This window comes from Prunus avium, chromosome 1 (genome assembly GCF_965620075.1).
Source record: "Prunus avium chromosome 1, drPruAviu1.hap1.1, whole genome shotgun sequence".
NCBI classification, from domain to species: Eukaryota; Viridiplantae; Streptophyta; class Magnoliopsida; order Rosales; family Rosaceae; genus Prunus; species Prunus avium.
In genome coordinates this window covers 52101277-52128136 of record NC_142284.1, presented here as the reverse complement: position 1 = coordinate 52128136, position 26860 = coordinate 52101277, and the positions used below count along the sequence as shown (strand labels likewise).

At 38.1% G+C, this 26860-nt stretch overlaps 6 protein-coding genes and 1 non-coding gene across 8 annotated transcripts; 4 read left to right on the top strand and 3 right to left on the bottom strand.

Moving 5' to 3' along the window:
* Window positions 1–7090: 7090 nt before the first annotated feature.
* Window positions 7091–7163, bottom strand: TRNAF-GAA (transfer RNA phenylalanine (anticodon GAA)). The gene has a single exon. It is a non-coding gene; the product is annotated as a tRNA-Phe (tRNA).
* A 158-nt stretch (window positions 7164–7321) lies between these two features.
* On the top strand, window positions 7322–8138 carry LOC110761229 (large ribosomal subunit protein eL37). Its single transcript, XM_021963657.2, has 3 exons — window positions 7322–7466; window positions 7583–7718; window positions 7809–8138. The coding sequence occupies exons 1-3, from the start codon at window positions 7464–7466 to the stop codon at window positions 7958–7960; spliced, it is 291 nt and encodes a 96-aa protein (XP_021819349.2). The 5' UTR covers window positions 7322–7463; the 3' UTR covers window positions 7961–8138.
* Window positions 8139–8373: 235 nt separating this feature from the next.
* LOC110761227 (P-loop containing nucleoside triphosphate hydrolases superfamily protein) lies at window positions 8374–11071 on the bottom strand. Its single transcript, XM_021963653.2, has 4 exons — window positions 10358–11071; window positions 9897–9966; window positions 9284–9446; window positions 8374–8924 (listed from the first exon to the last, which is right to left on the bottom strand). Exons 1-4 carry the CDS (start codon window positions 10905–10907, stop codon window positions 8706–8708), a joined length of 1002 nt encoding a protein of 333 aa, XP_021819345.1. The 5' UTR covers window positions 10908–11071; the 3' UTR covers window positions 8374–8705.
* Window positions 11072–11752: 681 nt separating this feature from the next.
* Window positions 11753–17969, top strand: LOC110761223 (adaptin family protein). Its single transcript, XM_021963649.2, has 11 exons — window positions 11753–12022; window positions 12564–13080; window positions 13235–13359; window positions 14047–14245; window positions 14606–14834; window positions 15014–15180; window positions 15413–15622; window positions 16142–16252; window positions 16389–16565; window positions 16808–17260; window positions 17374–17969. The coding sequence occupies exons 1-11, from the start codon at window positions 11970–11972 to the stop codon at window positions 17662–17664; spliced, it is 2532 nt and encodes an 843-aa protein (XP_021819341.2). The 5' UTR covers window positions 11753–11969; the 3' UTR covers window positions 17665–17969.
* Window positions 17970–18076: 107 nt separating this feature from the next.
* LOC110761226 (uncharacterized) lies at window positions 18077–20089 on the top strand. Of its 2 annotated transcripts, XM_021963652.2 has the most exons (3): window positions 18077–18491; window positions 18769–18964; window positions 19073–20089. In XM_021963652.2, exons 1-3 carry the CDS (start codon window positions 18099–18101, stop codon window positions 19753–19755), a joined length of 1272 nt encoding a protein of 423 aa, XP_021819344.2. In that variant the 5' UTR covers window positions 18077–18098; the 3' UTR covers window positions 19756–20089. The 2 variants fall into 2 exon arrangements, with proteins under 2 accessions (XP_021819344.2, XP_021819343.2); XM_021963651.2 differs by having other exon boundaries at window positions 18769–20089.
* Window positions 20090–20408: 319 nt separating this feature from the next.
* LOC110761224 (proline-rich receptor-like protein kinase PERK5) lies at window positions 20409–24219 on the top strand. Its single transcript, XM_021963650.2, has 8 exons — window positions 20409–21858; window positions 21982–22482; window positions 22572–22658; window positions 22765–22835; window positions 22911–22996; window positions 23145–23292; window positions 23571–23732; window positions 23890–24219. Exons 1-8 carry the CDS (start codon window positions 20928–20930, stop codon window positions 24100–24102), a joined length of 2199 nt encoding a protein of 732 aa, XP_021819342.1. The 5' UTR covers window positions 20409–20927; the 3' UTR covers window positions 24103–24219.
* Window positions 24220–24450: 231 nt separating this feature from the next.
* Window positions 24451–26677, bottom strand: LOC110761228 (uncharacterized). Its single transcript, XM_021963656.2, has 3 exons — window positions 26294–26677; window positions 25454–25551; window positions 24451–25222 (listed from the first exon to the last, which is right to left on the bottom strand). Exons 1-3 carry the CDS (start codon window positions 26447–26449, stop codon window positions 24814–24816), a joined length of 663 nt encoding a protein of 220 aa, XP_021819348.1. The 5' UTR covers window positions 26450–26677; the 3' UTR covers window positions 24451–24813.
* Between the last annotated feature and the right edge of the window lie 183 nt (window positions 26678–26860).

Genomic DNA, 26860 nt, shown 5'->3' with positions numbered 1-26860 from the left:
TAGGATGATTCAAATCTCCATGCATGTGAACAAAAAGAAAGAGAAACCCAACAAATAATCTCTCCATAGACTCCAAACTATAGTACTTGACACAATTATTTTCATCATAATGACCTGAGTGGGAATATTTAATTCGGATGCTAGTTTTATAAACTTTTTCCGCCCATAGATAGGCAAATTCAAATTCGTGAGTTTTCTATTAAATATCTCCTGGTCTAACGGTGCTTCTTTCTTCAAATTTGAATCTCTCAATCCGTTGATGAATAAAATATAATAATTATTCGTGGGTTATTTTTTTCTAGCATTGCATGGCCATAACATGTTGGTACGATGTTGTGGGGAATGAGTTTGACAATTCGTAGGGTTTGTTGCAGTTTTTTCAAAGAAAACCGTAAGCTTGTAGCGGCTGGTGGGGTTTGTTCCGACCGAAATTGCCTTGATGAAGCAACATACAAATCGAATCTTAGGCTTCACTCACATAATAAGTACACTTCACTCTCTATGAACACAGAGAGAGAGTTTTCAACGTCAATGGGTTTTTTTTATTTTTCTTCTGCAACCCCATTTAAGGCAAGAGGTGGCATGTGCAAATGGCAGTGTGGCCCATCAGATCCCAAATGGTGGCCACCTGACATTGGGCCCTTTTGGGCCTTTATTTCCATCACCTCCATAATTAGTGAATAAGTAAATATATATATATATATATATATATAAAGGTAGAGAATGGTGAAATATTCAAAATACCAGAAAATGCCTTTGCTTAATGCAAACATTAAGAATTGAAATTATTAATTAAATGAGGATAATATGGTAAATTCACACATTTTAATATTTATAAAATTAAAATTAAAAGAAAAATCAAATAATGGATTCTATTTTTATGGAACACAACTACCGATTATCTTTTTTAATTCTAAAATAAATTTAAATTTTTTTTAAAAAAAAAACCTCTGGCAAGCGTGAAAGTGCGTGAGAAGAGGCTAGTATATATATAAGGCTTTTTATCACAAATGGTCCTTGACGTTTACGAAATTATCACGAATGGTCCTTAAGGTTTTTTTGTGACACTAATAGTCCTTAACGTTTGGACTTTTTATCACAAATGGTCCATGCCGTCAAAAATTCTGTTAAGTGTATGATGTGGAAGATAAGTGGAGCCCACATGTCCAATCACATCGTGACATGTGGATTAAATAAATAAATAAATCTTTTTTTTTTATGAAAATCCATTAAAAAACCATTTAGCCTCTCTCTCTCTCTCTCTCTCTCTCTCTCTCTCTCTCTCTCTCTCTCTCTCTCTCTCTCTCTCTCTCTCTCTCTCTCTCTCTCTCTCTCTCTCTCTCTTTTACCTCCATTAAAAAAAAAAGGTAAAAAACGTACAGAAGTTTCACATAAAAAAAGTGCGAACCTCTTTTATATGTGGAAGCAGAGAGATTCTTCCTTTTAAAGCTTATAACATATTTTGTGTGGAAACACAAGCACCACCTTCCTTCTCTCCCTCTCGCTCTTTTACCTCTCAATCTATCTCTGTAACTCTGTTTCCGATTAACAAAAGATGTCCAATAACGAAGAGCCTGTGGAGGAAACAAATGGGAATTCATTTCACATAGTGAAGCAGGATTTGAAAGATTGATTTAAGGTATGGCCAAATTTGAATGGTTTTTTCATGGATTTTCATCCCAAATTTTATTTATTTATTTATTTAATCCACATGTCACGATGTGATTGGACATGTGGGCTCCACTTATCTTCCACATCATACACTTAACAGAATTTTTGACGGCAGGGACCATTTGTGATAAAAAGTCCAAACATTAAGGACTATTAGTGTCACAAAAAAACCTCAAGGACCATTCGTGATAGTTTCGTAAACATCAAGGACCATTTGTGATAAAAAGCCTATATATAAAGCAAAAGACAGAGAATGGTAAAACATTCAAAATACCAGAAAATGTTCTTGATTAATGCAAATATTAAGAATTGAAATTATTAATTAAATGAGGATAATATGGTAAATTCATGCTTTTTCATATTAAAAAAAATAAAATTAAAAGAAAAATCAGATAATGGATCCTATTTTTATGGAACACAACTACCCATTATCTCTTTTAATTCTAAAATAAATTTTAAAATTAAAAAAAAAAAAACCTCTCATAGGTGCGGAAGAGCGTGCAGAGAGTCTAGTATATTATTATATCAAAAAGATGGACAATCAAACCGATTTCTTGATTCAATAAGCCCCTCTCTCAACCTTTTTTTTTTTTTTTTTTTTTTTTTCTTATTATTATTATTTTCTTTTTTTTTAATTCATTTTTTTCCTATAGTTTTATACTTGTGTACATGGATTGTGTTTTTTTAAAATAAAATAAAAAATTAATGTATTTTCATATGATTTTTTTGAAATGATAATTCATAACTGCCTTACCAAAACAAGGTTCAAAGTCCTACATCTATATGTCATTTCATCATGTCCACAAACTATATGCCTCTGCCCACCAACCTAATGTAATGAGCTTTTTTAATATATCAATGCTATATATGGTACCCATATAAGTTTGACTATCTAAAATTGGAGCTTTGTTGAATGATTTCATAGCAATGAATTAAATAGAATTGTTTGGATCTTTAAAATTGGTTTAACTTGTTCTAATTGCAAGTAAATATGCAATAACCACTTGAATTTTTAAAGTTTTTTTTATTGGTGTTTATAAGAAAACATTACGAGCTACAAATGCCCAAACATACCTCTCGAACCTTACTAACTTCAGCTAGATAACTTAAACGTGCAAAGATTAGGGGGGCGATGGCTCTAGTTTGAAAACCTATCCACAATGTATCCAATCATATATATAAAATACTTTTTAGGGTTGCGAATGACGTTTCTCTAATTGTTTGATTAAATTATAATTAAAATGGCTAAATATGAAATATGAACTTAAGGGCTTATGAAGAAGAAATTGACAACATGGGTACAATTAGAAATTTGGTAAAGAAGGAAAGAAAGCGATTAGGTTCCATGAACAATCTTAAAAAGACCATTACTTAGGCAAATCAACCTCACAAAAAGCATCTTTAAGCAAATGCACTTTGCTTAACAAACCCAAATTGTGGTCCTGCCCTAAGCTTCATATCATCCACAACCACAAGCTCATGATAGAGCAATTTGGGAGGAACGTACACCCAATGAGAATTCACATGGCCACCAATTAGGAGGACCATCAATTTTTTTTTGATGGGCTACTAAAATGCCTTAATTGCTTGTGGTCCAAGAAATTGATTATCCCTAACGACTTTGATTTGTACATGATATGGTGCCCTACATGTGAAGGACCATTTCCAGCCCTTCATAAATTGACTGGCACAAGTTAAGGTCGGCATCAGATCAGATGGTCAACGGAAATGGTCCACCCATCAGATGGTCACAATTCAATGATATTGGGGCTCACTCTAATCATGATTATTCTTTTGGAATGTCTTTCTGTCACCAAATAGTGGTACCAATAATATATAACCCAGATGAGAAAAGATTGTGCCAATTCAACCAATTTGGTAACTTTGCTTGCAGAATTTGAATTTGAATTGCTGCTGTTGTGATATCTTGGTGTGCCCACTGTCGCCTATCAATATTTTTCATGTTTATTCTTCGAATAATGATTACCACATTTTCATACCACTTTATGTGATAGATGAAGTGGATAACCACATTTTTTTTTTCTTTTTTTTATGATTTATTGACATTTTTTAATTGATGTGGTTGTCCACTTCATCTACTACTTCTTCATACAAACATTATGAATGGAAATATCTACCACATATCAAGTTTGTTTTTTTTTTTTTGGTTCAAAGCTACCACATATAAAGTATGGATTTGATGTTATGTACACATCACATAATTAAAGGTTAATTGTGTGCTTAAGAAGTCTTAAGTATCGTTATTGTGGCTCCTACTCTAGTTATCAGTTAAAAAAAATAACGCTTTTTGTCACAAATGGTTCCTGAGGTTTGCGAAATTATCACATTTCGTCCCTAACGTTTTTTTTGTGACACTAATGGTCCTTAAGGTTACCCTCCACACATCAAAATGGTCCATGCCGTTAGCTTCCGTCAAATTTTCTGTTAAATTATTGTTGTGACACATGTGTAGAGCCCACAAATCCAATGATATAGATAATTTTAATATTTTTAAAACTTAAAATCCATTCCACGTGGCTATAAATTTTTATTTTCGAAATTAAGCTATTAATATGACCTTCTTTATATTTTTCCCTTGTTCTTTTCAGATCTCCTCAACATTCCAGTTGTCCCCAACAATTGGATTCTTCACGGCAGCACCATCAGGCCACGCACTACTGTGACAAGATTTTTCTTTTAATTTATAAGCAACCAAAGCATTGAAAATTCAAGACCTCTTCATTTTAAAAATAAATAAAAAATCCAATATCCCTTAAGTACACAAACACTTTGCTTAATGACGTGCCCATCCACATCTTTGATGTTGGTTTATAATATTTGTTTGGGCTTCTTAGATCTAAGTCCAAAATGATTAGCTGTAATTGGGTCTAGTCCTCGCGTTTTTGGTTTTAGATGTAGGTCCTTTGACATTTATTACTGTTTTGTTGTATCGATTTTACCCTTTAAGGTAAAAAAGGAAAGCACATTGAAAATCTAAATTTAATGCATTATTTCCTTGTAATTGAATTCCAGAATTTGAATTTTGAATTTTTTTCCTTGATAATATTCCTAATATATAGATAAAATACAATTTAATCAATAAAAAGTAAAGACTCACATATTATATCAATCAATCAGACAAGTTATGTACCTGACATACAGGTAAATAATGTTAATACATACAAGTATATATGTACCTGCCTTATAGGTATATATGTACCTGCCTTACAGGTAAGTGTTTTTTTCTTGAGTTTTCTTAAGCAGTTTTTTCTGGAGCTTCATATTTATATACATACGTATATGTCTTCCATGTAATAGTGTTTTTTTTTTTTTTCCAAAGAAATTTTGTATGGACTTTTATCTCAGTTGAGTTTAAAGATCCATATCAATATATTATATGAGTTCAATTAGCTGGGCTAGGGGGTATAACTGCCTAGACTAGAGGTCATTTATGGATTTAATTACTTGGACCAGAGGTAATTTATGGGTTTAATTACCTGCATATTGCATACGAGGTGTATGCATAGGTACCTTACCTATTGTTAAGGTATGAAGTTTTTATGAACTCATATTACAAATTTTGATGTCGGTATACCTTGGAAAAATTTCAGAATTCAATAAATAGATTTGCAATTAAATTCAAATCCAATATGATAATTAATATCCTACAAATCAATAACTTACCAGTTTTACGAATTCATAATTTACCTTATTTATGTTTTAGGTGCATAACTGGAACAAAAAACAAAAAATAAATAAAAGTAAATATCATTAAATTTAAAAAGGCATGTAATCTTATGTGGCGCAAAAGTCAAAGGACTTGGATCAACAATAATTTCTGCGTGAATTGCACCCAAAATCTCTCCTCATAATTGGACTTATGCCAAATTTTCTATATTTGTTTCTTCCTTCGTCTTTTTAAACTCAATAAACTTACCCAATTTGTGAAAGCTGCAAAACAATTATAATTGAAGCATTACAAAGAACAAAAACTGTTGAAGTGAGGAATCAACTGTGGACGGGAGATCCGGAAAGGAAAAGGGCAAGCTAGAGAGAGAGAAGGAGAAAAAGGAGGGTGATAGGAGTGGGTCTGCGAGGGAAGAAGGAAAGAGAACACACGGAGAGGGACAGAGAGAGATATTTAAAATTATTTATAAAAAGGCTTGAGTTGCTTTTAATTTTTTATTATATGTATTTTAAGATTTAAAAATATATTATATTATATTAAAGCCACGTGGCTCATTGGATGTGTGGGCTCCACACATGCGCTACATCAGCAATTTAATAGAAAATTTGATGGAAGCTAACGGTAGAGACCATTTTGATGTATGGAGGGTAACCTTAAGGACCATTAGTGTCACAAAAAAGGTTAGAGACGAAAGATGATAATTTCGCAAACCTTAGAGACCGTTTGTGATAAAAAGCCAGAAAATAATAAATCAAGGTACTTTGTCATCGTGGGGAATAATCTCGTTAGTCCTCGGAAATGACTTTTCAAACCATGAAATTTGAGAAAAAGACAAAAAGATCGTGAGTCTTTGTACGCATCGGTGTGGTATGAGCCAAAAAACCTCCAGTGTCAGAGTCAGTTTTTGAGATCAAGATTAGGGTTGTCCAAATCAAATAGAACGTTACCTCATGTTGGTGGCGAATGTTGGTTTTTTTTAATGTCCCATTAGTAGATGACTTATCGCTATATGAGGCTGCATTTGGCATTAATTAGGGGTGTTGTTGCCTTTTATGTCATGCGTTCAGTTAATTAGCCATTTGACTTAAGACTTGGGAGATATTTGCCCAAAAATGTGTGGACATGATCTTCTAGATTGTCATTATGCAGTAATGAGAGAGATTTTAGGGATCAATGTTGATCCTATTGTGAAGGCTTTTTGCTCATAGATTAGTATTGTTAGACTTGCTCTACGGAACCCAGGTGGGAATGGTCTCTGACCCATATGGCCACAAAGTCTACGCTTGGGGTTTACCGACGTGGGTAGGGCCTGGATGCTTAATGGGCCAAGTTGGCTCACAGCACGTGTAAGGCCTAGCAAAGCTCACACTCCTATTAATTATGGCAGAGGAATCGACCTCTACCGGTCTGAGCCCCTTTGTTAGGGGTAATTTGGTCTAGTTAGGTTCCTCTCGTACATGTGGTGTTCGATTATTGGCACACGATTATTTGCTCCCACATTGATAATTTTGAAATTAATATTTTTATATATGCTTTCATGTTAACAATGAACTTGAAAAATATATTCAATAGGTTGTGGAACTGTTTTTTTTCTTATACAGTAAAAGGAAAATATATTTGCAGGAATTGGGAAGAAATAGGTTTAAAAGGAAAAATTATTTGCAGAAATTCAGAAGAAATAGGTCTTAAAGAAAGATATTCAGAATAAATAAGTTAAAAATGAAACAAAAATGCGGTGAGCGTGGATCGAACACGCGACCTTCAGATCTTCAGTCTGACGCTCTCCCAACTGAGCTATCCCCGCAGATGTTTATATTAAACTTCTTTTTTTTATTTAGTGGTTAGTTCCCGTATTTCCTATATTTATTTAATAGCCCATTGCGCTTCGGCAGGACTTTGGAACGCTATATCACGAAATGGGCTTCATTGGACCTGGCCAGTGGGCCTGAGAAATCTTTTGGGCGCATATAATTTAACGGCCCAACTATTGAAGAGAAACCCTAATCGAGCCGAAGACGATGACTATATAAATTGCTAACTCTTTGTCCGCGAGAATTTTCCCGCAACAACTCCGAATCTAGGGTTTCTCACTGCAACTGAAGAAATGGTACTCTCTCTGATCTTTCTCTTTCTCCCTCTCTCTCTCACTCCCTATTTCTTGCTTTGACATCTTCTCATTTATATTTGTAATTAAAATGGTGTGAATTTGGGAATATGAATTAGGGCAAAGGAACAGGCAGCTTCGGAAAGAGAAGGAACAAGACCCACACGCTGTGTGTGCGATGCGGACGCAGAAGCTTCCACCTCCAAAAGAGTCGCTGCTCAGCTTGTGCTTACCCCGCTTCCCGCCTCAGAAAATGTACCAAAATTCTCTATTTTTATTTTTAATTTTCTGTATTATTAATAGGATTGCAAATTTGAATTTTGATGAACTCTCTGCCAATTTCAGACAATTGGAGTGAGAAGGCGCTGCGCAGAAAGACGACGGGAACTGGGCGTATGAGGTACCTTCGCAATGTTCCAAGGAGGTTCAAGAGCAACTTCACAGAAGGCACACAAGCTGCTCCAAGGCGCAAGGGAACTGCCGCTGCTGCCTCATAAGATTTCAAAGCCCACCCACCCAGCTTTTGCTTTGTTATGATTTTTATTTTCGTTTTGTTGTCTTGATAGTCTTTAATTTTCACTCAAACAAGTTTTGGATCTCCTTGTGTTGTTGAAGAGTTAGTTTTGATAAACTCAATGCTTCGTTTTGATACTTAATGGAAATTACTTTGGTAAATCTTCCTTTTATTGTGCTTGTTGGTTGCTATAAAATTTTCTCAAATTTTTTCACGTTTATTTCGATAATAATTCGAAGCTATTCAGGTGTTTTTTGTTGTTCGAGCGATTGCCAAATTTATGGTCTGCAAATATGAACAAGTTCATGCGGTTCTACTTCTACCCAACTGTTGCATAGAGTCAGTATAAAGGGTTTGCATAGAATCAGTATAAAAAACGCAGCACAGGGAAAAGAATTGAGCTACAAGATTCTGATATCTGAACTTAAATAATGCTTTTCAGCAGATTTACACTACGAAAACAGAATCTCCAAGAACCCGTATTTTCATTTCAACAAGAACAAAATTGATCTGCAATGCTACAACAAAATGAGCACATTTCCTCTCCCTTTCTCCGTCAGAATGTGCGGTTGCCAAATTCGAGGAATTTTGAGGAATTCGTGTTTAGGCGAATTACAAAGCTTTAGGGTTTAGCAGATGACAATATCCCTTGACGCTTCTTGTACTCCCATGTATGGACGACTCTGATAATACCTACTCGAGGGTAGAAAGGCATGATTCTGGTTTTCCTAGTGCTTGAGCCAGTAATTCCGCAGCTGACCCATATGCAATAGCATCTCGTCACGACCCTGATTGGTTAAGCTGCTGGTCATAATCCATGGCGGCACTGTCTCAAAGAAGCCACTTATTAACTCCTGGAAATCCTGCACATTTTCTTCTGCCTTTTTTCCTCCATGCCTTTTCTTCTTCCGCTTGTCGCATTTAGTGAATATCAAAGTCATAGGAATCTGAAAGAGCATATAGTCACCTCTGATCATCATCTCTTTTAAAGAAGGGAAGATGCATATGCAAGCAGGTTCAAGAAAGTATCTATTTCCTTTTCACAAATCATAAGTTACAGCCAGCCAAAGGACATGCCCTCATTCCCATCTTAAAAACGGTGAAACTTTTTTTTCTTCGGTGAGTTGAGTTTTGGGAGGAAACTTAAAATTAGAACAAGCATGTATGTTTCATCATAATGAAGAAAAAAGAAGAAATAAGTGTAGTCACTGAGAAAAGTGCCTGGACAGCTACAATTATTCAATTTGAGTCATTATGTTCCACCACATAATCGTTTACCAGCATAAGTGTAAAGAAAGGATATTACCTGATTCTGACCCAGCCAACTAGCATATTCCAGATCAATTTTCTTGGCAGGAATGCTAGCATCAATGAGAAGGAAAACCGAAACCAACGTTGATCTATTCAGGAAGTAGTCTTTAGTAAATTTCACCCAATCAGTTCTAAGTTCTTGTGGTGCAGCTGCATACCTGTTCAGGTTACACAAAGCACAAAGATAAAACCATCAGTTTGAAACACGCATAAGGGAGAATCAGAAGTCTCTTGTTGAACATAATCATAGTGACGTACTCCGAATCCCAGATTAATGCAAACTGTGAAGAAACTAAAGCAATAAGGATGCACGCCCTCACAGCTCTCACGTTACACAATGCACAAAGATAAGACCATCAGTTTGAAACAAGCATAAGGGAGAAATCAGAGGTCTCTTGTTGAACATAATCATAGTGGAACTACTTCGAATCCTAGATTCATGCGAACTTTGAAGAAACTAAAGCAATAAGGCTGCACGCCTTCACAGCTCTCACAAATCTTAAATCTTTCATTATAACAGTCATCCAAAGTGTCACATTACTTCTTCACATCTTCTCAATGAACAAAAACGACCACAGAAATCAAATATACATAGCTTTCAGCCATACCCGTAGCCTGGCAAATCCACCAGGAACCAGCTATCATTGATCCGAAAATGATTGATACATTGTGTTTTCCCTGCAAAAAAAAAGAAAAAAAGAATGATCTGAGTAGTGAATTACAAATCAAGATGCTAGAATGCATGGTCAATGCAAATACCAAAACGCCACAATGCCATTCATTACCATATACTAAACTAGATGCAAAGATTAAGGTAACTCATATAAACTAACATAACACATAGACAACCACAAGAAAGCAAAGCAACAACACTGTCCATAAATTTGTTGAATTTTATGGCAAAAAATTCATCAAACAACCAAACCAATTAACAAAAAACACTATTCCCTGTTGGGTTTTCCTCACCATAATAAAAAAGTGCCAACACCAAGCATAAGACTTAGAACAATGAAACCAGCCCAAAATGAAAAATTGAAAATATTGAATTCACAGGGTAAATAATACTGACCAGGTTTCTTGGAGGTTAAAGCGAGCTTCTTTCGGCGCACAAGCGAGTTGAGCAGAGAGGACTTGCCGACATTGGAGCGACCCACAAGAGCAAACTCAGGGAGACCGTCAGAGGGGCAATCCTCAGTCCTCACACTGCTCTTCACAAACTCGGCTTGGTTCACCTGAGCGTCTCTGGCGTACTTGCTGAGCAGAATATTGGACCCTTTCAAGATTCTCGTGCTTAGAGCACCGGTGTCGGTGTACTTGACCTCGGTTTCAGGAGGCACGAAGAGCTTCTCGAGCGGGATTTCGATGTGAGTTTCGAATTCTGGATGGATTTCGATGGGGGTCTCGAATTCTTGAGGAGTTTCGATGTGGGTTCCGGAGAATTGGGAAATGGGGATGGGCTCTGAGGCTGAGAGGGTCGATTTGGGTGCCGAGAAGAGTTTGGAGGTGAGGATTGGGTGGAGAGTGGTGGCGATGTTGAAGGTGGGGGTTTTGGGTTTTGAGAAGAGAGAGAAATGGTTGCAGAGAGATATGTGAGTTCTTGGGAGGTGAAGAAGAACCATCTCTGCAGCTTTTTGTACTGTTTTTTGGGTCTCTATAGTCTGGAAGTAGCCATGAACTGCTGAGTTCTGCTCTGTTTTGTTGGGTTTGGAGGGGTTTTGGAGGCCAGAACTGATAAGAGGGAAAAAATCTTCTGTTAGCGGAGACTTGACGAGGGAAGGAACAACTATCTATCCATTAGACAGGAAACGGTGCGTTTACGTACAAGAAAATAAGGCAAAACATCACTTTTGCTTTATGTAGTTTGTCGGATTTTCCACTTCGGTCCTTATAGTTTCAATTATGATAATTTTATTGATGTAGTTTGATGTCCTTACAAGTCAAGAATATGTTCAAATTTCTGTCCAATTTAATGACAAAGTAAGCATGTGCTCTTGACGTGTAGGTATATTTTGGGTGAAATTTAAAATGAGATTGAAAGAAATTTGATATAATTTGTAATGTGCCACTGAATTACGATGATATCAAACAATAATAATCAATTTGTTGAAACTACAGAAATCGAAGTGAAATTTTTTGCAAATATAAGGACCAGATTTGATTTTTGTCAAAACACAAAAAGCATTAGTATTAGTAACATTTCAATATTGAAAGATATTCAAAGTTGGAATCCCTTCACTTCTCCATTGATTGAGAAAAGAAAATGTGTATTCTCTCTAAAAAAAATGTAATTCGGTTGTTTTATATGAAATTGTTGGGCTAGCAAGGCCAATAGTCTTTTGTATATGCCCATTGGGCTAATTCTTTTGTTTTTATTGTTGTTTGGGCCTTCAGCATCTAATTTTGGACCACCAGAAAAAAAAAAAAAAAAAAAAAAGAGAAGAAAGAAAGCCAAACACAGTTGAGCACGGGAGACGCGTGAATATGCAGAGAAGCAATCTGATCTAGCCACGTCAAGATCATCGTGAAGAAAAAGTTTCTCTCGCCAGAGTGAAGGTGGAAGATTCATCCTCAAAGTTTTCAACTTTATTTCTGAGATTTACGCCCAACTCTGCGTCCTTGGTTAGATCTCTGAACGCACTGTACACTACCATAGCCGTGGCTGACCTCAATTCCGATTGGTCATGGCTCCTCCGGCACAGTCTCAGCGATCTTCGTCACCGTCTCAGCCTTCCGGGTAAGTCCAGATTCTCTCTCTCTCTCTCTCTCTCTCTCTCAACCCTAGTCCCTCCTAATTCCTGTTTGGCTTCCGAGAAAGGTTTTTGATAGAAAATGACAAACAACCGAGGAATTTCGATTAGTGAGTTTACAATGGGACTAGTTTTTAGTGGTTCGAAAGCATGCATGTTTTTACTCCGATTCAGAAATTAGTGAATGTGCCAGCCCATATGCATCGATCATCCAAATGCTAACAATCACTCTATCTGTTAATTTGGTTACTGAGGAACTGTGCAAAAGAGGTTGAATTAATTAACTTCTTACAAGAAACCAAGCAAAGCTGAATTCACATTCATTGATAATATTTGTGGCTTATGCTGCTCTGATTTTGGTGCATCTTGGAAAACTTTATTTGAACTTAGAAAGCAGGATATACCACAAGGGTTTCAGCATTTGCCCAGAATCAGGCGTTGCATGGTTTAATCTGACTAGCAACATGCATGTCCGTTAATCAATTACTTGTACTTTGAATCTGAGCTCAAATCTTGCTTTCCAAGCAGAAAAGGCGAAGTTGCCGATGTGAAATCACAACTCCGGAATCTAGCCGGCAGCCGGGCTCCGGGAGTAGATGATTCAAAGCGGGAGCTATTCAAGAAGGTTATCTCTTACATGACAATCGGCATTGATGTCTCTTCTGTCTTTGGCGAGATGGTCATGTGTTCAGCAACATCGGATATCGTTTTGAAGAAAATGTGTTATCTCTACGTTGGGAATTATGCAAAGGTCAATCCGGACCTTGCACTTCTGACGATCAATTTTCTTCAAAGAGATTGCAAGGATGCGGACCCGATGATCCGAGGACTTGCATTGAGGAGCTTGTGTTCGCTACGGGTGGCAAACCTGGTGGAGTATTTGGTGGGGCCCTTGGGTGCTGGTTTGAAGGACAATAATAGCTATGTGAGGATGATAGCGGTTATGGGGGTTCTCAAATTGTATCATATATCAGCTTCAACTTGTGTTGATGCAGATTTCCCAGCAATGCTTAAGCATTTGTTGCTTAATGACCGTGATACACAGGTGATTGTTGCTAAACACTATTTCAGATGATTTCTATATTCTAGTTTCTTAAATTTTGCCTCAAAGTTTTCTCCATTTTATAACGTTTCAGATGATTCAGGAAGTTTTCGTATGTTCTTTTAGTTAGGGCACTCTCATATTCTTATATTGTCAGGTGGTTGCAAATTGTTTGTCTGCCTTACAAGAGATTTGGAGCTTAGAAGGAAGCACGTCCGAGGAAGTATCCAGGGAGAGAGAAATTTTGCTCAGCAAGCCAGTTATATATTATCTTTTGAATAGGTAGGTTCTCCATGAACTGACCATAAAACTAATTCTGCATGTTGTCTCTGGGATGCACAATTTCGTGAAAGTTAAATCTTAATTGGTTTAGTGTTATGAGAAGCACTTTCTACTGATCTTGTGGTCACGTTTCGGTGGTCAGAATATTGGGCGCATTACTTTCTAAGAACTTTTTTGATTATGTAGTGACTTGCACACTATGACATGGAATCTGAGCATGGGTGTAAATTTAAATCAAAATCTCAAATAAGGTGAAATAAAATAAAAGCGTGACAAAATTAATGTGTGGTTAAAATGATGAAAAAATAATACCTTTTGATTGGGCAATTTGATGTGATTAAGGATATGATTTGGAAATGTGATATGGGATTTCTCTTTATAATTTGCCCATGGTATAGCTTCGGATGTGATTGAATTATCATGAATACTGGAACCAGCTGTTCCTTCCTCTCTCTCTCTCTCTCTTCCATATGGGTTCTGCATCATGATGTTGTAGTGAATTTAATTTATCTAATGGGGGATCTTCCCCGTGCCACATAGCCGCATAAGTAGAAAGCCCAAGTAATATGGGGGTGGTGCTCACCTGGGGCCATTATTCTTCAAAATGAAATTAATGTCAATTCCAGTATTCTTCAAATTAGTGTCAAGAAAACAACAGTTGAGTTTGGTGCATGTTCTCTTATGCAGGATCAGGGAGTTTAGTGAATGGGCACAATGTCTTGTACTTGAGTTGGTAGGTAAATATGTACCTGCAGATAGCAATGAGATATTTGATGTCATGAATCTGCTCGAGGATAGACTTCAGCATGCAAATGGTGCTGTTGTCTTAGCAACCACAAAAGTATTTCTTCAATTGACTCTGTCAATGACTGATGTTCATCAGCAGGTAGGCATAAATAAATTCGCTTCCTTTTTTCTTTTGAATTTGGAACTTAAAAAGTAGGAAGAAATGGAGCTTTTTATGTGTTACAAAGGGAAACCTCTTGTAGTTGCATAATCATATAGGAGCTACTATATATAGAAGAACTTTTCGCTGTTTGTCTCCACATTCCTTGTTTTTTTATTAGATGAAAATTAAACATTGTAGTATACAAACTAATTCTAGTTTGAAAAAGAAATATGCTTACAGGATCTGATGGTTTTGACTTCTATGCCAGTGTTGCATTTTGCCCCATCCTGTTTTACTCGTGCTATTTTTATGAGAACCACTTCTCTAATGAAAGATTTGTATTTTTTCACTGGCTAGGTATATGAACGCATTAAAGCTCCTCTCCTGACCTTAGTGAGTTCAGGAAGTCCAGAGCAATCTTATGCAGTTCTAAGCCACCTGCATCTTTTGGTGACTCGTGCACCATTCATATTTTCTTCAGACTATAAACACTTCTATTGCCAGTACAATGAGCCATCTTATGTTAAAAAGTTGAAGCTTGAGATGTTGACTGCAGTGGCAAATGAGAGCAACACTTATGAAATTGGTAAGAAAACACCAACTGAAATTAAGTACAGATTCTTGAGCAATTGTCTGTTTGTGCATCTGTGTGTGACATGGTAAAATCCGCCTTGTTTGTGGTGACCCACTCTTTGGTCACAGGTACTGTTATTCTTGTTAGCTTTCAAGTATGATTGATGCATGACCTTCTTCATTTCATTTCAGTGACGGAATTATGTGAATATGCTGCAAATGTTGATATTCCCATTGCAAGAGAGTCAATCCGTGCAGTTGGGAAAATAGCTCTACAACAGTATGATGTGAATGCAATTGTTGATCGGCTTCTTCAATTTCTGGAGATGGAAAAGGACTATGTGACTGCTGAAGCTCTGGTAAATCATCATGTTTGAATCCTGTTTGGTACTTATAATGGTAAATCTAAGTGCACCAGTTAACTGTGGTACATTCCTGAATGATATATTAAAATGGCTAAGAGATATTAGTGTTCAGTTAAATATATTTATAAAAGAAGAAATGAAAATAAAAGCAAAGAAATAACATGATCAATTTTATATACCCAGATAGCTTGCCAGATTCCCTCAAGTTTGGAGTTCTTTTATACAGGTTCTTGTAAAAGATCTGCTGAGGAAATATCCACAATGGAGTCATGATTGCATTGCAGTTGTTGGGAACATCAGCAGCAAAAATGTTCAAGAACCCAAGGCCAAGGCAGCTCTTATATGGATGCTTGGGGAGTATTCTCATGAAATGCACGACGCACCTTATATTTTAGAGAGTTTGATTGAAAATTGGGAGGATGAGCATTCGGCTGAGGTAATTTATTAAGTTGCCATTCTGTTCCCTCTATATTACGCCTTCTTTTTACCTTTTTTTTTTAAGAAAGAAAATATTTATGAGCCATGGTTTATTTGTCAATGTCTTCACTTCATGTATTAAAAACAAGATATTTAAGTTATTATTTTGTTCAGGTGAAGTGTTTATTCACTTGTTTGATGAAGATCCATATCCTGGTTGGCCTCTTTTTGGTTGTAAATTACTCAGAATATTCCTGTTTTGTATTAAAACAAAAAGTAGCATTGCAGTCTCTATGGAACGGCCAATGTGGTTTCAAATCCTAGTGCTTGGAAATTCATAAAAAACAAGGGTTGAGTGTTGGTATATATTTAAGTGCACATAAGGTGGGATCTTTGTGGATATGTATGATCTTTGGGATTATAGGATCTTTGTGGTCTTCTTGCATTTTGCAGCTACAGATATACTTTTGAACCTCTAATGGTAAAAATTCCTCAATTGAACCTCTGATTTGAGTGATGGGACGGTTTCATTGCACAGGTTCGCTTACACCTACTCACAGCAGTAATGAAGTGCTTTTTTAAGAGGCCACCTGAGACTCAGAAATCCTTGGGAGCTGCACTGGCTGCAGGTCTTGCTGATTTTCACCAGGTGCATGTTGTTGGGTTTTGTTGTTATTTTATACAGTTAACTTTAAAGTATTCCATATGTATGTTTGTTTTCTTTTCGCGAGAAAGTTTGTCGTATTTTGTTTAGGAATGTTCAATAAAATTTTAGTTGGTTGCAGGATGTTCATGATAGAGCCTTATTCTACTACAGGCTTTTGCAATATAACATAAGTACAGCAGAACAAGTGGTGAACCCTCCAAAGCAAGCTGTTTCTGTCTTTGCTGATACCCAGAGCAGTGAAATCAAAGATCGGATATTTGATGAATTTAACAGTTTGTCTGTTGTATATCAGCAGGTAGTTGTAATTCTCCTCCCTTGTAAATGGCTTCAGATTTTAAAAAACAACACTTCCAGTCCCTTTCCTGGGTGTCAGGATAGGCGAACACAAGGCACACACAATACATGTATGAATATAAGTTTTCATCATACGTTGCTCATCTTTAGTTAATTGATGGTGGTATTTTGGCTTTTTTACAACATATAAGAGTTTTGTCGAAGGCAGGCCTCAAACAGACTGACGTTTTGAAATGCTTGCAGCCATCATACATGTTTACTTATAAGGAACACAGAGGGCCCTTTGAGTTTTCAGACGAAATTGGAAATATATCTATTGGGACAGAATCTGCAAATACTGTTGCTCAAGCTCATAGAGTTGAGGCAAATGATAAGGATCTTCTTTTAAGTACCTCAGAGAAGGAAGAGACAAGAGGTCTCAATAACAATTCTTCTGCATATAGTGCTCCTTCATATGATGCTTCAGCAGTGTCTGTTCCCACTTCTCAAATGTCAGAGTTGGCGATTTCAAATCCCTCTGTGCCAGGAAATGCTCCACAGTCTGGCTTTGCAATTGATGATCTACTTGGCTTGGGTTTACCTGCTGCACCCGCGCCTGCACCTTCACCTCCTCCTTTGAAGCTTAACCCAAAAGCTGTTCTGGATCCAACCACTTTTCAGCAGAAATGGCGCCAACTGCCGATATCGTTATCACAGGTATACCTTGCAATCCATATTTGGACTGCATAATGTTTGTATCAGTATTTGTTTTTCTGTGCAATGTTGTTTTCTATTTTTTGTTTACAAATGACATCTATTATTTGGTGCAGGAGTGTTCTATTACGCCTGAAGGAGTTGCAGCATTGACAACGCCTCAAGCACTCCTGCGGCATATGCAAGGCCAAGCCATTCACTGCATTGCATCCGGTGGCCAATCCCCCAACTTCAAGTTTTTCTTCTTTGCACAAAAGGCAGAAGAATCTTCTACATTTTTGGTAGAGTGTATGGTCAACACATCATCCGTCAAAGCTCAAATAAAGATTAAAGCCGATGATCAAAGTGCAACCCAGCCCTTTTCATCCGTGTTCCAGTCTGCCTTGTCCAAATTCGGCATGCCATGAGCACATCAAGATAAATCCTTAGCTGGAAGTAGATCACAAGTGATTAGTTTCCTCAGGAGACAAAAGGAAGAGAAAGAGAGAGTGATTTTGTAGCTGTAGATCAATCTACAATGAGATTGCATAGGGGGTGAGTGGGGTTTTTTCTTTAAATGTTTTTTTTTTCTTTCTTATGTTGTAAAACCTGAACATTGTTACTGTTGTGCACCCCAGCCACCACCCCCAAAGTTTCTGAAGCTTTCAGTGTACCATGAGTGTAAAATTCCTGTATGTGATTCATTTTTAAGCAGGCACGTTGGGCAGAATAAGTACGTCATTTTATTGTATAGAAACTTTTCTACTTGAATTTTTTCATTTTAGCTTTTATCACTTACCAAACAAAACCCATAACTTAACGTGACTTGATTAATTGTAAAATGGAACGAAAGAGATGAAAAATGAGGATTTTCTTTTTCTCTTTGAGGGAAGAGAAAGATAGGGCTTTGACCTGGGCCTGGGCCTGCCTTCACCTCTCTGGTGCTTATCGGGATGGGTTTGCTTCTGCCTTCAGTACAGTAAGAACTAAGAACAGAACCATGGCGTTAGTTTGCAGAGTTTTGTCAGCAGCGAGGAGGAGTTTACGAACCAAGGCTTTGGCAATTTCTAGTAGCTCTCAGCGATGGTTGAGTAACCAAACAAGTTTGCTTCAGAGGTTGGTTGAGGAACCCAATTCACGCATCAAAAGCATACTTGGTTCCGAGGAATTCTCTGCCCTCCAAAGCTCTGATTTTTCCTGGGAAACCCTCCTCACTTCTCTCGCGTCTTCTTCCTCGCCTGATAAATCTCGCTTGGTAATAATCACCCATCAATTGCGATAGTTGTAGCTCAAAGTTAGATTCTTTACAAGTTTTTTATTTCCTCACCCTCTGTTTGGTTGCTTAGAAACTAATAGAAATTAAATGATTTATGTTGTTTTAGTGAGAAAAGAAATTGAGATGGAATACCCATTATATATTTATAAGATTAAGGTTGATTAATGTAATTGTATCATTTGCTTATTTTTTTGGTTGGGAGAAGATTTAAACCAATTTCTGCTTATACACGTATGCACATTGTTTGGTTAGTCAGGTTTTGGAGTGGAAATTGGAGAACTTGCTTGAGGAGAATGAGAAAGATCGTGATCGGTACTCTGAGCTGATATCTCTGTGTGGGAAAATTCAGAATCTCCCACTTGCAATGCAAGTCTTTACTTCTATGGAGGCCAATGGAATCAAACCCACTTCTGCTATTTTGAATTCCCTGGTGCATGCCTGCTTCTCTTCAGGTAATGTGTTGACAGCCTTCAGCCTATTTGAGATAATGGAGAGCTCAGAGGGATTTAAACCCAATTCTGACACTTATGATGCATTCATGTCTGCATTCTCAAAGTTAGGCAAAGCTGATTCTATGCAAGCTTGGTACTCTGCCAAGAAGGCTGCTGGATTCAGTTCTGATGTTCAAACCTATCAAACTCTGATTTCCAGTTGCATCAAATTGAACAATTTCAAGTTGGCTGATTGGTTCTATGAAGAAATGGTATTATCAGGGCTCATGCCCAACTTGCCCATATTGGAGAATATGCTGGAAGGGCTTTGTAAGAGGAGGAGCTTTGGTCAAGTTAAAGAGTTTATGAAGATAGTGTTGGATGCTGGGTGGAAGATCAATGAGAAGATGGCTGAGATGGTTGTGGGGTTGTATATTGAACTTGGGATGGTGGAGAAATTGGAGGAGCTACTTGTAGATTTAATGGAGACCAATCAAGTCTCAGAAGTTTTGTTGCTGGTCCACTGTGGGATTATAAGGTTGAATGCCATGTTGGATAGATTGGATGATGTAGAGTACTCTGTGGGGAGGATGCTGAAACAAGGAGTGTCATTTAAACATCATGATGTTGTTGAAAAGGTAATCTGCTCGTACTTCAGGTGCTCGGCTCATGATAGGCTGGAGCTGTTTTTGGAACGTCTGAAGGGTTCTTATGAACTTACAAAATCAACTTATGATCTGTTGATTGCTGGCTATCGAAGAGCCGGGTTATCTGACAGGTTGAATGATATGAAATGTGCTGGGTTTTCGTAGCATCTGTTACAGCGGTCCATTTGATGATGAGAGGAAATGTAAGCAAATCCTCTATTCTGTTCCTGTCAACCAAAAGGGTTCCTATTGGCATACAGGAAAATTAACCACCATAGAGGAAGGTCATCAGTCATGATCAAATCAACCACCAGATGATAATTTGTGAAAACCCTTTCAAGTTGGATTTTGCAGTTTGAAACGAAGGATGGGAGTTCAATCAAAAGCTTCATATTTCAATCCAAGAAAAACAAGATTGTCAGTCCTTGAACCAAATACTCCAAGAAGACCCTACCCTCCACCTCCAAAAAAAAAAAAAGGTACTCCAAGAAGAAGACAGGATCCTACTACTCTTGAGACTTGTATTGTGGGCACCAAGCATTGCTGTCGTCTACCCAAATTTTACATCTTTCTCTGTATCTTTTTACTTTTTAATTGGAGCATCTCCTAGTAGAACACTGCCAACAAGAAAAATCAATCGACTTGTATGTGTCAATGTGATGTTTGCGGTCCCCTCCCCTAATTTGGACAATTTTGTTCAATCCGTCTTGTGACCTTGAGAAGTTGAAAAGAGAACAAAAAGAGAAACTCAGAATGGGTGAGTGATGGGGGAGTTCTGGAGCCTCATAACTTTTATGATTGCTTTTGCTTCAGGAGCATCCATGGTGAAGAACTTCCATCTTCTCCAGGCAACGGGGATACCACGGTGGCGGTATTTCAAGCCAATTAGGTATTGTTACGTAGAAAAGTTGCAATGTGTGATTGACTTGGAATATGGTGGTATCCCTTACGTATGTTTTTTGAGCATCCATAGACCCAAATATCTGCTCTTGGCACCCATATCAGACGATGAAACCTTTGTAGTGGCCTATAGGCCTAGTGAGACAGTGGAAGGTGAACTGGATTTCCACTTCCAACGACAGCAACAACTAGTTACTGTCTTACTGATCACATGATCACATGTCACTGCCCCATTCAACATTAGATAAATAAAATAAGCAAAGGTTAGTTAGAAAAGAAGTTTAGAAAATTATAAAATGTCGTTCACGGGCTCTGCTCAATTATGTCCTGTCTATCTAATATTATAATTTATATCTACCGCCGAATTTTGTTGCTAAATATTCTCTCTGAGACCCCCTGTTAAGTATCTCAACCAAAATCTTACCTCACAACCAACAATGTCTTCACCACCACCATGGTCACTGCCTCCAGCTGCTTCTCCAGTAACCACCCCACCATTGCCACTGCCATTGCAACCGTCGTTGCCGCTCCCATTGTCACCGTCATTGCCGCCCCCATTGCCTCCGTTGTTGCCACCACCATTGCCACAGATAACACCATTCCCATCCCCACCTTTTTTACCCACTACTCCTCCTGCCCTGCCACCTATACCCAACTCTGCCCCTCCTCCTGTGTCCTCACCGCTACTGCCTCCTCTAACATCTCCACCGCCTCAGCTTCCACCATTGCCAGCTCTGTTGCCACCAACAACTTTCACTCCACCACCACCACCACCTTCAGTTGTCACCTCTCCACCTCCACCTTCTTCGCCACCAAAAACTCCATTGCCATCCAAACCTTCTCTACCGCCACCTCCAAACCCGCCATCACCATTACCAACACCAACACCAACACCACTACATGTTTCCCCTCCAACAACCCCATCAACCCCTCCCCCACCACCTACATTGGCAACAACTATGCCACCAGCAACTCAGACACCGCCTTTAGCGAGTCCAAGCCACGGCTCTCCCCCACCTGCATTGCCCCCTAGTACTCTGCAGCTGCCGCCCACATTGGCCAGCACCCTGCAGCCACCCTCATCTAACAAAACTAATACTACAAACCCACCTCCAAAAACATTGCCAATGCCACCCCAATTAATGCTTCATCCACCATTATCTTCCTCACTGCCAGCCACCTTGCAAGTTCACAACCCAAGACCAAATATGAGCACAGCTCTCATAGCTGGATCATGTGTCATTGGTGGACTTGTTGCCATTGTGCTTCTGCTTGCCATTATATTTCTTGGTTACAAACGTAGGAGGAGTAAAAACAACAGTGCCCTTTTGGAGGATCATCATAAAACACCATCCTTTTGCCCAAAAGGTGATCACAAGATTCATTGCTACATATTTTCATGTCCAATTTAGAAAATCAATCGTCTTTATAGGTTTGTATGTAATTAATTAAATTTTCTAATGTACTCTGTGGCTTTGGTTGCATTGGCAGATGATTGTTATGCTGTTCCTTCACCAGGGGTCCATGTTATCAGGGTGCTATCCAGAACCTCTGTTCCGCAATCTCCCATGAGCCGCACTGCTAGTTCTGCTTCAATCATATCCCGGTCTGAGATCCCATATCCACCTCAAACTCAAAGGCCAGCTGGTTTTCCCTCATATGTCTCAAATGGGATTTTCACATATGATCAATTGGTGGTGGCCACCAATGGCTTTTCAGAAGCCAACCTTCTTGGGCAAGGCGGTTTCGGGTATGTCCACAAGGGTGTGCTTCCAAGTGGCAAAGAAGTTGCAGTGAAGCAGTTGATGACTGGAAGCCGGCAAGGGGAGCGAGAATTTCAAGCTGAGGTTGACATCATTAGCCGGGTTCATCACAAGCATCTAGTTTCCTTGGTTGGGTACTGCATTACCGGGGCGGAGAGGTTGCTTGTGTATGAGTTTGTTCCAAACAACACCTTGGAATTCCACTTACATGGGAATCAAGTCCATGCTGGTAGTTTTCAAGAATTAATTACTAGCCCTATTGTGAGTGATTGGTTTAAGACTAGATATGGAGTATGATTGATAATTGCTGCATTGCAGGAGAAGGGCAGTCTGTTCTGGAGTGGGAAACCAGATTGATAATTGCTACTGGGTCTGCAAAAGGACTAGCATATCTTCATGAAGATTGTGAGTTCCTTTCACATATCTCTTCAAGTTTTAATTTTGCGCATCTTTTTCTTGAGAATGTTGACATTACAGTTTAATGGTAATTGAACATCATTTGCGGCTGCAGGCAATCCGAAAATCATTCATCGTGATATCAAGGCATCTAATATTCTTCTGGATGATAAGTTTGAAGCAAAGGTAGGACCAAACATTAACCGTACTTATTATGTTCAGGTTCATGTTGAGGTTTCTGAAGTTGAGATTTATGTTCAGGTTTCTGACTTTGGACTGGCCAAATCTTTCTCTGATACCAACATTCACATGACTAACTTTTCCACTCGAGTTGTGGGAACATTTGGGTAAGAACATGATATTCTTGTTACTACAACTCCAATTTCATACCACGTACTCACTTTTGCTTTGCTTGTTAGTCTGTGCTTGGCAATAAACTTAGCCTTGTTGAATGAAACAAACTTAATCAATTGTTCTGTACATGAACATATACAGGTACCTGGCTCCAGAGTATGCATCGAGCGGTAAGGTGACAGACAAATCAGATGTGTATTCATACGGTGTTGTACTTCTAGAACTTATAACTGGACGACCGCCTATCAGTACAATCGAATCCATGAGGAATGAGGGCCTGGTTCAGTGGGTGAGTTCTCTTGCATCACTGCTTCATTTTGTGCCATTTTCCTGACCTTATTTTTCAATAATCAGTAGGTATAAACTGTACAATGGGATACGATCTTAAAGTCATCTTTCTTAAGAATGAGATATGTGCTGCTAAACCAACATGTACATAACATAGTTCAAATTCAGCATTTCTGCAAGGAGCCTGACCCTAGTTTCTGCTTTGAACTCCTCAGATTGTATGATTTGAGTGAGTAGATGACTGAGTTTTCTTTTTCTTCTCTTTTTTTGGCATTCTAGGCCAGGCCATTGCTCACTCAAGCCCTGGAAGATGGTGACTTTGATGCTCTTGTTGACCCAAGATTGGAGAGAAATTACAACAACAATGAGATGGCTAGAATGGTTGCTTGTGCCGCTGCTTGTGTACGGCATTCAGCATGGCTTCGACCACGAATGAGCCAGGTAATTCCTAGTTATATTTTTTGTTAACTGAATGAAAAACAAACCCCGAACTCCCGAAACACAATCAATGATTTAGCTACCTGCTCAATGAGATAACACAGCACCAACGATTTAGCTAATTAACTGAAAATCTTTACGCTTATTCCAAACCGAGCAGGTAGTCCACGCTTTAGAAGGAGTTGCTTCATTGACGGATCTTCGTGAAGGAATGACACCAGGAAACAGCACATTACATAATAGCTTGGGGAATTCATATTACAGTTCCCAGCAATACAAGGAAGAGTATGGCATCAGTATGTACAGTGGAACTACCAGTGAGTATGGTCTTAACCCTTCTGGCTCCAGCAGCGAGGCCAAGCAAACATTCTGAAGTTGAGACACCAAATCTTGTTTTTGGGGAATGATTTTTTATTTGATTTTGTGTTATATATATTCCATTTTTTAATTGCCTTTTTCGGTAAATAATTTAATAGTAGCCTCTTTTTTACCGGGTTTGATACAGTGGCTTTGCTTGTTCATATCTGTTAACTGTTGAGAGTTGAGAATTTTTCACCAAAAAGGACCTCGTGTAGAGAACTGTGTATTAAGAAGAGGTACTTTTGCCATTAGCAAGGAACAGATTGAATCTCATTTCCGACTTTATGGAACATGCTAACAATCAAATCTCATAAGGATCACAGATCAAATCTCATTTCCAATAAAAATCACAGAATGAATATGGGCAAAGATCAGAGATCAAATCTCATTTCCGATAAAAATTCCTTTCCAGTATTTACCAACAAGAGAATATTTACAGAGGGTAAGACGGTAAAACATAAGTGATGCAAGACCGGCAAGATCTTACAATTTGTAGCGGAAATTGATAGAATCATTATTGAAACATGGATTGAGGATACAAATCCATGAAAACTTGTATTGTACGTGAAAACTGGATAAGTATGAGAGCAAATCCATCACTTCCAAAATCCCAACTTTAAAAAACTAAGTTGGTACCTCAGTTTTCTCACTCAACTGTTTTACTTTCTTCGACGTATGATCCACTATAATCAGCAAGGCCTGGAAAACTGTAGTTAAAGGGAAATCACCCACCTTCATCTTTTTGTTTGTTAAAATGTACTAAAGATTTCAACCATTGCTTCCATGGAGCATCTTCTTGTTGCTCGAGCCAAGACAAAAAACTGCTATCTAACAAGCAGAAGAAGTTGACATAGAGGAGCTGATACCTCACAGGTATAAACCGGAAATTCACTACTTGCACAATCGGCCATATCCCTCCTTCCAGAACAAAGGCTGGAAGAAAATCCCTTTTCACATCTTCCTTGATTCGAGGAACGCTCTTTCCAGCAGAAAACCCCATGTAGGTGAAAAACACAAGTAAATCCAATGGCCCAAAAAGGAACCCATCAATTGCCACTTTAGAAGCAACAAAACGAAAGGAATTTGGTTGCAGAAGAAGTCTTGACCTTATATATCGGTCCAAACCCTCATACCTGCAAAAGGATAATGAAAACCAAACTCATAAACTGGGGAATGCAAATCAGTCCATCTGTCTCTGTCAAACTAAAGGGAAGAGGAGCCTCAAATGCCCATGATTAGTGGTTCCTTTATATTGTAAAATTCTAGATCACCCTTTGATGTGGGAACCAGATCAATAACCCTCAAAAATCACATGTCCGCATACTCAGAATGTACGATTTTTCACCCCCAAAAAAAATGCTTACCAGAGGTGACCAACAGGCCCAACAAACCCAAATCCAAACAAGCTGGTTGTACACACTCTTCTCCAATTGATCTTTAACTCTTCATCTTCATCTTCACCCTGAAGATGAAGATAGATATATTATTCTATAACCATATTAAGGTAATTAACAATGTGTGCTGGAAATGTCTTGCGAAAACAGGTCTCATCATGTAGTATAAAACTATATATTCAGAAATTCCAAAATAATTATGTCAATATTTGTCTCTTATATAGACAAATATTGAGAAGAAAATATAGCCCAAAATTGGGGAACTCTATGCACTAGGTGAGTTAGGCTTAATAACAACAGAAGGGAGCCCCAGAAAATGCAGAGCATCAAACATGACTTCATTTTAGAAAGTGTTTGGTGCATATGACTGAAGGATCCTTTAAGAACATCACCATGTTACCCCAATGTCACGTAAACTAAGAAAAATAAAGAAAAAGAATTGGTAGTTTAACATCCCCTCAAAATATATGATGCTCAAAATCATGAGATATATGAAAATGCAGCTACAGAACATTTTCCCTAAACATGAGGAACCAGTTCAGCTTGGTTCCCCATCAAGCCATTCATTAAGCAACAAAGTGTGCAGCTTTAAAGATCAATAAATTCTTTCAAATTCATGCTGCAAAGGCATAAACACAACACATAATCACAAGAAACCAGTTCCATAAACACAAGAACAAGGGTCAAAAGATGAAATGCAGGAGAAAATAGTCAAGACCCATTTGGGCAAACAGTGGATAAGAGCAAGAAATGCATAAATGTTGACAGAAAATTGAGAACAGAAACAATTCCGGAAATGGGTATTTTTACCTGAGTTTGAATTTGACGTTGGGACTTGGCCGTGGAGTGAGTGATGGTCTGGGCAGCTATATCACCAAACCCCCAAATCAAACCAGAGCTGATGACCTGCGTCTTAATTGGATGAACAGCTAAGGAATTCTGGTACCATTTCCACAACCTAAACATTTCCCACCAGAGAATTATTAAAATATTAATGGATTCTGAGTGTTTATGTGCCCCTTTTGGCAAGGTTGAATATACAGATGAATCTCTAATCTGAAAGTTTTCAACTTTTAATCAGAGTGGGTTTTTTTTTTTTTTTTTCCTGATTAATGATAAGTGGAAATGACGAAGAAAGAAGAATCATAGTTTCTGTCTAATATTTTGTAATTTCCGGAAATTCATCTTTGCGGCAGAAAGTCATTTTCCTAGAAATCTGAAGAGAAACGAAAATTTTGCCATTAGGGGTAAAAACGTCCTTTCTCACTAACCCGAGTGCGCAGAGCCGTAAGTAGGCTTAAGAGCTAGGACCCATGCGTGGTGATCCAGCCCATAACCCGCTGCAAATTGGAGGAATTCTATAGTGAAGGGTGCCCA

Bases quoted from the DNA above. Each gene is read 5' to 3' on its own strand.
- LOC110761229 (XM_021963657.2), top strand. The intron at 7,719-7,808 runs GTACCAAAATTC...TGCCAATTTCAG, and splicing joins CGCTTCCCGCCTCAGAAAAT to ACAATTGGAGTGAGAAGGCG.
- LOC110761227 (XM_021963653.2), bottom strand. From the start codon at position 10,907: ATGGTTCTTCTTCACCTCCCAAGAACTCACATATCTCTCTGCAACCAT. The intron at 9,447-9,896 runs GTATGGCTGAAA...TAACCTGAACAG, and splicing joins GTGGATTTGCCAGGCTACGG to GTATGCAGCTGCACCACAAG. The intron at 8,925-9,283 runs GTAATATCCTTT...ATGCTCTTTCAG, and splicing joins GTTGGCTGGGTCAGAATCAG to ATTCCTATGACTTTGATATT.
- LOC110761223 (XM_021963649.2), top strand. From the start codon at position 11,970: ATGGCTCCTCCGGCACAGTCTCAGCGATCTTCGTCACCGTCTCAGCCT. The intron at 16,253-16,388 runs GTGCATGTTGTT...AGTTGGTTGCAG, and splicing joins GTCTTGCTGATTTTCACCAG to GATGTTCATGATAGAGCCTT. The intron at 16,566-16,807 runs GTAGTTGTAATT...AAATGCTTGCAG, and splicing joins TGTCTGTTGTATATCAGCAG to CCATCATACATGTTTACTTA.
- LOC110761226 (XM_021963651.2), top strand. From the start codon at position 18,099: ATGAGGATTTTCTTTTTCTCTTTGAGGGAAGAGAAAGATAGGGCTTTG. The intron at 18,492-18,768 runs GTAATAATCACC...TTGGTTAGTCAG, and splicing joins CGCCTGATAAATCTCGCTTG to GTTTTGGAGTGGAAATTGGA.
- LOC110761224 (XM_021963650.2), top strand. From the start codon at position 20,928: ATGTCTTCACCACCACCATGGTCACTGCCTCCAGCTGCTTCTCCAGTA. The intron at 21,859-21,981 runs GTGATCACAAGA...TTGCATTGGCAG, and splicing joins ACCATCCTTTTGCCCAAAAG to ATGATTGTTATGCTGTTCCT. The intron at 22,659-22,764 runs GTGAGTTCCTTT...TTGCGGCTGCAG, and splicing joins AGCATATCTTCATGAAGATT to GCAATCCGAAAATCATTCAT.
- LOC110761228 (XM_021963656.2), bottom strand. From the start codon at position 26,449: ATGTTTAGGTTGTGGAAATGGTACCAGAATTCCTTAGCTGTTCATCCA. The intron at 25,552-26,293 runs GTAAAAATACCC...CTTCATCTTCAG, and splicing joins AACGTCAAATTCAAACTCAG to GGTGAAGATGAAGATGAAGA. The intron at 25,223-25,453 runs GTAAGCATTTTT...ATCCTTTTGCAG, and splicing joins GGGCCTGTTGGTCACCTCTG to GTATGAGGGTTTGGACCGAT.